Genomic DNA, 10,105 nt, shown 5'->3' on the forward strand with positions numbered 1-10,105 from the left:
AGTAGCAAGGTAGTATGATAGCAACAGTAGCAACAGTCACTAGTAGCAATAGTGACAGCAGTAGCAGCAAAGTGACATCAGTAGCGGCAAAGTAACGTAGCAAGGACCAGTAGGAAAAACTCGTAGGCATTGGATCGGTGATGGATGATTATGTCGGATGGTATTCATCATGCAACAGTTATAACACGGAGAGATGTGTAACTAGCTCCAGTTCGTCAATGTAATGTAGGCATGTATTCCGTATGTAGTCATACGTGCTTAGGGAAAAGAACTTGCATGATATCTATTGTCCATCCCTCCCGTAGCAGCGAGGTCCTAATGGAAACTGCGGGATATTAAGGTTCTCCTTTTAATAGAGAACCGGACCAACGCATTAACACTTGGTGAATACATGAACTCCTCATACTATGGTCATCTCCGGGAGTGGTTCCGGCTATTGTCACTCCGGGGTTGCCGGGTCATAACACATAGTAGGTGACTACAACTTGCAAGATAGGATCAAGAACACACATATATTGATGAGAACATAATAGGTTCAGATCTGAAATCATGGCACTCGGGCCCTAGTGACAAGCATTAAGCATGGCAAAGTAGTAGCAACATCAATCTCAGAACATAGTGGATACTAGGGATCAATCCCCGTCAAAACTAACTCGATTACATGATAGATCTCATCCAACCCATCACCGTCCAGCAAGCTACAATGAGATTACTCACGAATGGTGAAGAGCATCATGGAATTGGCGATGAAGCAAGGTTGGCGATGACGATGGCGACGATCTCCCCTCTCCGGAGCCAGAACGGACTCCAGATCTACCCTCAAGAGGAAGAACAAGAGGTGGTGGCGCCTCCGTATCGTAAAACGCGATGAACACTTCTCCTTGATTTTTTTCCGGACGGAAGGGACTAAATAGAGCTGGAATTGGAGGCGGTGGAGCTCGGGCCCCACAAGCCTGTTAGGCGCGGCCAGGGGGGCGCGCCTGGTGGGCTTGTGAGCTCCACGCTCCACTTCTTCGGTTGATTCTTGCGCCAGTATTTTTTATATATTCCACAAAAAATCCTCGTAAATTTCCAGGTCATTCCGAGAACTTTTATTTCTGCGCAAAAACAACACCATGGCAATTCTGCTGAAAACAGCGTTAGTCCGGGTTAGTTCCATTCAAATCATGCAAATTAGAGTCCAAAACAAGGGCAAAAGAGTTTGAAAAAGTAGATACGACGGAGCCGTGTCAGCGGCCGACGGCTGGAAGCGGCGGCCGAAAGCGTGTGTGGTGCGACCTGATCCGTAGGCGGCCGGTGGCAGCGATCGACGCTGGAAACGGGTGAGACGCGGCTTGAACCGTAGGCAGCCAGTAATAGGCATCTTATATAGGAGACGAGAGTGCTCTGGCTCTTGCGGGAGACCTGCAACGCGGCTCGATCTCGGAGAGCACGATGAACGCAGACAAGCGCATGGACCGAGAGATTGGAGCGGTTTAGCAAGGAAACGGTGGGCAATGAGTTGAGCAATCGGCCGGAGATAGAGAGGAAAGTGACAGCCGACGCAGGAATTTTGGATCTGAAAGCATGAGTTACGCGTGCGAAAAAAACCTAGAGCTCTGGTATCATGTTAGGAATATGCAACTTGTATTATTAGAAGGCCAAAGCGAACATATATATATACATACATGAAGATGTCAAAAGGCTACATGAGTATGCCAATAGACTATTATGCAAAAGACCAAAAAACATCACTAATATAACTCTACCAGATTATTATTTTGGTGTAGCCAATAGGAAAAGAAGTTGTGATGACATTTACTTGTTCGATAAAAAAACATACAACTTCTTGACAAGAACGACATCAATATAAGATATTAATTTCATGGAACAACATGCAAGGCACGTTTGCCATCCTTACACTTCGAGTATAACATGCATACACTATTTTATTCAGAGCTTAATGAGATAATCACACTTTCAAATTACACAACAACAATAAAACCAAGTAGCACAATGTTTTTTCAAGTGCTCCTTTACTTATTTAGGCATATATAAGTGTCGATGCAGATGTAGAGCAACCGACTCCTAGATGCTCATGGGTAGTACATCCGATCACGAGCAGTTGTTGGGCATGGTGAGACCGCACTTGCCGGGCAGAGCCATGGCGCGCTTTGCGTCGATGTGGTACATTCTCAGCCATATGCCGGCGATGCCTTTGTAGCGGCAAATGCATGATAGATTGGCCTTCCCAAGTGCAGCACAACACTCAGCCGACGGATTCTCTGTCGGGTTATTCACAGCTGCTGCAGGCTGGCATAGCTTGAATTCATCATTTGACATGCCGCAGACGCCATGAACACCCTCTAGTGCGGCGAGGGACACCACCATGACAAGCAACAGTGTTGCAGCCAATGCCTGTGACTTTGCCATGGCTGCTGGTACAGTTATTGTGTTATCTAGCTAGTGGATTGCTAGAGGAGACTTTGGTCTTAGCTAGGTTTTACTTTGGAAATGTGTGAGATGAATGTTTTGTGTATGGCTCTATTTATAGGGGCACGCCTCTGTGTTCATTAAGTGTGTATTTTGCATCAGGGAAGAACTTAGGCGGTCAAGTGCTGCTCACACGTAGAAGCACTATCGTCTTATCATGCAAAAACAATCTGCACTTGACCTTACTGTTGAACGATAATGACTACCACAGTTGGCAAAAAGGATATGTAATGAAGCAGAACTACTGATTTCAAGATGAAGATACGCTGCAAATTGAGACCAGTTCTTCACAATAATAGAAAGTAACTCTTCGATTTCCCACCCACAAGCTTTTTGCATCCTTAAAAAACATTTTTTTACAAAAGAAAAACGGCTCATGGTAACATTTGAAAATTGAATTATTTATCCGAGTGACGTTTAAGACAAGCACTCAAATCTCTATGGTAGTACATGCTCTGCTGCCGAATTATAGGAGTGTCTTCATTAGCGCTAACTGATAAGCAACTGTTTTGTCTGTGTTCACAGTTATTTTGTTCTCGAAAAGAGGTTGATATATGTTGATAGTCAATGAAACAAGATGGCCTATAACAAATAAACACGAATCTTGGCCTATGCCCCTGGGTATTATATGTTCTCGCGTAGCCATGTATATGCACCTATTACTGAGATAGTACATTTCGTGTTCCTCTCTTGGAAAATTAAACAAAAATCACCTGCATCTGGTCAATTAGATAGACAAGGACGCTCGCTAGCTTGAATGAAGCATTACACACTGCAACTGGGTGCATGCACCGACTGTAGCTTGAGATATTTTCTTCAGACCATAGAGATACTGGGTGCTAGCTTTTGCCGACTTAATTCAGTAATGCTGTTAGGTAGGCACCGAATAGCTAGGTAGGCACACCGCATGACGGATTTGCGGCCCGGGTGGAAGGCGTGCTCCATGATAAATGGGCCAATAGCTCTTGTGCGACGTCTTTTCTGTGAATTGAATGGAATGAGACGTTGTTCGACAAAATAGCTTGGCAGCGACACTTTTGAGCGAGTAAATAGCTCCTGTGCGACATGGCCCTGAAGCTGAACTGATATCCTCATTAGCTGTTATGGGTTGGACCCACAACGTATCCACGTAAGCGCGGGACCCACCACTTGTCCAGTAAGCGCGGGAGCTACCTCGTCGTGGCTAGAAGCGATTCGTCCGTGCCCGTCCGTCCGCCGCCGCCCATTGCTTTCCCCTTTCCCCATTCTTCCTCGGGTCTCCGGCGACCTAGTGCAGATGTCCACCTCCTCCGCCACGCAATCAAACTGGCGTCAATATGGTCCAGTGATGCTCACAAGGTGCCCTAACTACCCACGCCCAGAGCCTCTCAAACGGTTGGTGATTAAGATGGATGAGAATGGCAATCTTGGGCGGGAGTTTGTGAAATGCTTGAGAAAACCAATGGCAGGAAGGGATGGCAAGGTTAGATCTCGGTTCTAAGCCCGTTCTTTCGCTGTTGTTTGCTTTGATTTCTCCATATTTTGTTTTTGCTCCTCGAATTTGAGATTTAGGGTTCATTTTGTGGTTTGCAGATCCTGAAGAAATGCACACGTTTCGAGTGGATTGATGAATATGTTCAGAGGATTAAATCTGAGGGCTATATTGATTCTAGCGTGGCCGCAACCTGGGAGCTCAATTTGGGCGGGGTGCCGCAGATGGAGAATTGGGGAGCTCGGACAGAGGGGCGGGCAGAGTTGTGCCGATGGCGAGGTACTTGGAGTCTGAACTGACCGACGAACTGAAGAAGATAAAGAAAAATCAAAGGGAGATGATCGATTTGCATGGCAGTGTTTTTTTATTGCTGTGTCATTGCTCTGTTTATGTTTTACTTGCTATTCATCGTCATTAGAGGGGGCATTTAGGTCTGTCCAGTGTAGATGATGTGATCTGTGCGCCATGACAAGTTCATGTATCTTAAATGAATCAGCAGTTTGGAACACAAATTATTCAGTTTTCATGTTGTGTTTCCTCTGTTTTTGTTCTTCAGTTAACAAAGTACACACCCACATTCAGTTTGTAGTAAAAAAAACAAAATTGGGCTGCCGAGTGCGAGACCAAACAAAGTTCAGTTTCAGTACAAAAAATTATTCGTGGGCTGGCGAATAGATGTTGGGCCATGACGCTGAAGTTGAGGAATAACCAGGCCCAAAGGTGTAAATTACAAAAGCTACTACTGATTTCAATAGGAATAACCAGGCCCAAAATTATTTGACTGTTCATGTATGATTTTCAATAGGAAATAAAAACGACGGAATATATACAACAATCCAAGTTCATTTATCTTAACAGGGTTGAACATCTAATCTGATCTGTATTATTTACAAACATGGCCTAAGCGGCCTGCAAGATACAAGTGTAAAATAAACACCTATTTATTTAATTACAACCATTGCAAACACGGCCTAAGGCCTTCTTTGGTTAGGATACAATCAACATGGATCACAGCCCGATCCACGTGGTCAATTATTTACAAGTGTATTATCTACGGGCCCATTATCTACAAAGCTAGTACTACACGTGAGGAACATCGGGCACGTCTTCTGACTGCTCCTTTTCTGCCCCTTACTCGCCGCAGAATCGCCTGTGATGCGTGGAACAGTGGCTAGAACGGGCCCGGCTGGAACAGATCCACACGAGGAAAGGAACGTCTTCTGGCAGCTTCTTTTCTGGCCCGCCCCTTAGTCGTTGCGGCTGCGCTCCATGGCCCCCCTCCATTGCTGCCTTGCTGCTCCTGAGTTTGGTGGGTCAACCAAACGAGAGCTTAAAGAGAGATTAGTTCCTTTAATCATAATGTAGAACAGAACCATGAATGGTGACAAGAAAGGATCAAATACCTGGTGCACTGCGTCACTGATAAATAGATAAACTGACAGATAAACACATAGATGTGCACAACATAGATAAGATAAACACATCACATAAACTGGTACAACAGTACGTAGGGCACAACAGTATGATTACAATAAACTTACAGATACGATAGTGTTTAACCTTACAGATACGATAGATAAGAAAGAAACTATGATAAATCCGACATGGAGGGGCGACGGGCGCGCGTCTTCACTCCTCGGGCGCCCTCACTCGTCATCGTCGTCGGCCGGCAGGTTGTAGGGGAGGGTGTGCATGGCGTGCTCGTTGGGCCAGATGCTGTCGAGGTCGGTGAAGATGTTGTAGGTGGTGAAGCAGATGAACTCGCACCCCCCAAACCAGACATGGCCGAGGAGGTGATACGCGTCGTAGGGGTTGCGGAAGCACACGATCATGCCAGTTCCTCCCATGCAAGACTCGTCGATGGTGAACATCTGGGGAGTTCCCACAGGGAGGTGGCGATACAGGGCGCGAAGGAAGAGCCCCGCGAACTCCCGTCCACCCCGCCAACGCGACATGGCCCAGACCCGGAGCTGGTTCTCCACAACGACCCCAACGGGGTACATCCTTTCCGGCCTGGTGCCGGGCGCTTGGAACGTCGGGCCGTGGAACTCCATGCCAGGGCTTGCGGTTGCTTGGATGTGATGCGAGGGGGGGCTGGGGAGAAGGAGGGCAAGGAGGAAGATGAAGGTTAGATGTGCACGAGAGGAGGGTTAAATAGCAGGTTTTGGTCTGCGTCGCTTCGTCGTTTCAGTTGCCGCAATTAATGGATGCCGCCCATTTGCGTTTCACTATTGGATCAAAGGGTGCGTCATCGATTCACACACTGCGTCGAGCATTGCGTCGAGCATGCCCGCCGTTCAGACTTTTGTCGGTGCATCGCGTCGAGCACGCCCCTCATATTCAGAGCCCATTTAGACTACGGTCCTCGATGCGCTGCTAATGGCTCTGATGCAACGCGTGCATACATGCAGAAAAACCGACGCGTGTCATGCAACAAAGAAGCACACCAAGTCAGAGGCGCGTACGCCACATCCATGCACCGATTCATTTCCAATCGTCGGATCTTCACCGAACTGACTAGATCCAACGGACAGGCCCTCACTCGGGCCCTCGATCCAAACCCCCGCTCGCCAGCCAATCAGCACACGCGGATCACAAGCGCGGATCGACGTCAGATCCAACCGCTCACTCAGCAGTGATCGACGGCTATAAACATGGCGGGGTTTCGGATGGGGTTTCCGGGGTTATGGGGTTTAGGGTTGCAGTGAGCTAGGGTTGAGCACAAAAAATTCAAAAAAATATGAAATTTTCTCCCACTGTCTACTGATGCAACTACGTTGCTATAAAAAAATTGATTCTTGTTATATCCATGTTTCAATGAAAAAGATTCACACAATTCATGTTATTGATGGAATGATCTAGGGTAGAGCATAAGTAATTCAAAAAAAATTCATAAAATACAAAACCAGCACACATTGTGTACTTATTCAACTGAGTTGCTATAAAAAAATGGAAACTTGTTATATGCAAAGTTTAAAAACAAAATTCACACGTTCACGATATCGACGAAATGAGCTAGGGTTGAACATAATTAATTTAAAAAAAATCAAAAAAATATAAAACCAGCACACATTGTCATTTTACATCACATACTTAGCAAACAAAAATATAAACTTTGATTTTGAGTCGGTCAACGTTTTTGTGAAAAAGTTGACTATTTTTCAAATGAGCACAAATAATTCAAAAAAATAAAAATAAAATCAAAACTTGTGCCCATAGTCGTATTATGTTGTATAGAAACCAAAAATATATATAAACATGGTTTATATACATTTTCAGGAAAATGCCTTTAAGAAGATGGCGTTTACCCTACCTTATGAGGTCGTTTGTCACACATTTTTCATGACTATGGCTCTAACTTAACAAAAGAGCTCAGAATGATGACATAACAACCATATTTGAGTTGTTGTGGTAGCATTGAAACATCATACCCGAGTCAAAAGTTCAACTTACTCCAAATTTGAAATAAAACTGAAATTTTTATTTTTCATCAAGTTTGAAAACAATAATAATCAAACAAGTTTTGATGGAAACATGTGGGTACATAGTGCCCAACAAATTTTATTACATGCCATAAATTTCAAATGATCAACACTTCTATCTCTTCCGACCACGCCGTGTACCCTTCTTCGCCTTAGCATTTCTTGTTTTTGGTTGTACTGCACACACAAGTTCACTGATCATCTTGGTTTTCTTCACTGGACTCGATGCTATCGCCTCATGAAACTCGATAGCAGCTTCAGTTTCGACAGTGTCGACAGTGTGCACAACTTAAGTTTCAGTTTCGACATTGTGCACAGCTTCAGTTTCGACAGTGTGCACAGCTTCAGTTTCGACAGTTTTGATAGTTTCGACAGTGTGCACAACTTCAATTTCGTCACTTGCCGCACCAAACTATTCCATCCACTTACTTGTTTGCCTTCTGCTGCCACTCACTCTTGCTCTTTTTGTTGGCCAAGACTGTTCAACAACAATAGGCTGACTTGGAAGCTTCCTCCTGAAAACAACAAAGCTTGCCACATATTTATAATTTAAACAAAATCAGAATATGAACAAACACAAATAAACAAGCACATACTTTCTCGGATTAGGAGGAGAGAAAATGCATAGTCTGGATCCCTCTCTGTGCCCAAGTATTTGGCACCTCTTGCATCTGTTTTTGTTACCCTTTTGAGCCCTTTTTGACTTTGCATCTTTCTTGTCCTTCTTGCCCTTCTTACTACTCCCACCTTTTTCAAACCATGCTTTGAATCTACTCTGTTTAGGTCTGCCTGCCTTTCTTTTTGTTAGAGGAGGACACATGGAATATTCAAGCGGCACTTCTGGCCACTGTTCCTGATCTGTAAGAGGTGGAATTGGAGTTGCATATGCAGCTCTGAATTTTGCTACCGAATAATACTCATGCAGATATGGATGCATATTTATCTTTGGTTGGCCGGCTAAGAATAGAATGGCATGATCACATGGTTTACTAGTGGCCCGCCATTCGAGGCAACTGCAATCATGCAATTCAGTGTTAACAACATGCCTCCTTCCAGTATTGTTATCTCTAACTTCAGCACCCCATGGTGATGATTTTTCAAAAAACAAATGTGTAAGACCTCTGCTTCTGTTGACCACCTGTTGCACCACTGCTGGAAGTTTATCACCTTGCAGACAATCAGCAATCTTTTTTCTCAATTCCCACAGCCGCATGAGCATGATCCTGATTTGATCAACCATGTCATGCACAGGCAAATCTTTTAGCTGCTTCACCTTGTTGTTGAAACTTTCTGCCAAATTGTTGTTGATATGGTCACACTTGATGGCAGTGTTGAATCCTGACCTGTACCATAATAAAGAATGGTAGGTGTTCAACCATGTACCAAACTCCTCACATGTTTCCATTACCTTACTAAGATGATATGAATGTGTCTGTTTAGTGTAAGATCTTGCTGCTGGCCACATTCTCCCAGATTCATCTCCTCTGAATTTTTTGATCAAATTCATCCACAAATGGCCGAAGCACTCCCTTTGATCAGCATGTGGGAACACATTTTTAACTGCATTTTCCAGACCTTTGCATGCATCTGTGTGTATTGCCAAAGGTGACACTGGCCCTAAGCATCTTTTCAACTGCATCATGAACCATGTCCATGAAGCCTGTGTCTCTGACTGAAACAAGCCAATAGCAACTGGAAACATCCAGTTATGTCCATCTAGAGCATTACATGCTGCCAACTGACCATTCCACTTGCCTATCAAAAATGATGAGTCTATGCTCAAATATGGACGACATCATGCTTTGAAGCCATCAATGCAAGGCTTTAAAGCCATAAAATTTTTGGAGAAATAAACCTTGCCATCCTCTGATACCTCAGTATCTATCTCGACAACACTGCCAGGTGACCTTTTCTCCACCTCTGCTTTGAAATTGAAAAGCAGCCTAAATGTGTTTGCCCAATCACCATACAAATTCTTCATTGCCCTTTGTTTAGCCTTCCACACTGTGGTATAATGCAGTTTAATGGGGTACAACTTTTCCAAGTCTACTTGGAGTCTTTTTGCAGTAGTGTTGGGTGTTTTGGCCAAAATTGGAGTTATCTTTTCTGCAACCCAAATCTGTGATGTCATGCTTGATTTTTTCTGTGAACTTGTCAGACAAGTATGTTTATTAGGGATTTGGTTAACCCTGACAGTACTTCCATCAGGCTGCAGTCTAGCAGATATGTACCACTTGCAAGCCCTCCTACCACTACCATCAAAACCTCTGCACTTAGCATAAAACTTCTTTCTATCAGTCCAAACTGTCTTGGCATCAAACTGATGTCTGACTGCATAAGTCTTGAAAGACAACCTGAACTCATCCATGTTTGGCCACAACTTCCCCACTCGAATGACAGGGTTTTCCTTGTCATACACATGCACTAGCTCTTCATCATGTGCATCATCTACATCATCTGCAGCATCTTTCATCAACTGTTCATCTACATCACTCAATTCTCTGTCATCATTATCACTTGTATTAGCTTCATCCCTCTCCTCCTCTTCTCTGTCATCGACTGGAATGCCAAATAGTTTGGCCATATCAGTGTCAGCAATTGGTGCAATGACCAAATCAGTAGGCTCCTCCAACTCAACTGCATTCCAATCAACAACATTAACATTTCCCTCTTCTGCATG

At 44.3% G+C, this 10,105-nt stretch overlaps 1 protein-coding gene across 1 annotated transcript; it reads right to left on the minus strand.

The window, feature by feature from the left end:
- Positions 1–1,782: 1,782 nt before the first annotated feature.
- On the minus strand, positions 1,783–2,487 carry LOC123430770 (putative lipid-transfer protein DIR1). Its single transcript, XM_045114608.1, has one exon. The coding sequence runs from the start codon at positions 2,410–2,412 to the stop codon at positions 2,095–2,097; it is 318 nt and encodes a 105-aa protein (XP_044970543.1). The 5' UTR covers positions 2,413–2,487; the 3' UTR covers positions 1,783–2,094.
- Positions 2,488–10,105: the final 7,618 nt, after the last annotated feature.

Source organism: Hordeum vulgare, chromosome 2H (genome assembly GCF_904849725.1).
Source record: "Hordeum vulgare subsp. vulgare chromosome 2H, MorexV3_pseudomolecules_assembly, whole genome shotgun sequence".
Classification (NCBI taxonomy): domain Eukaryota; kingdom Viridiplantae; phylum Streptophyta; class Magnoliopsida; order Poales; family Poaceae; genus Hordeum; species Hordeum vulgare.

Bases quoted from the DNA above. Each gene is read 5' to 3' on its own strand.
- LOC123430770 (XM_045114608.1), bottom strand. From the start codon at position 2,412: ATGGCAAAGTCACAGGCATTGGCTGCAACACTGTTGCTTGTCATGGTG.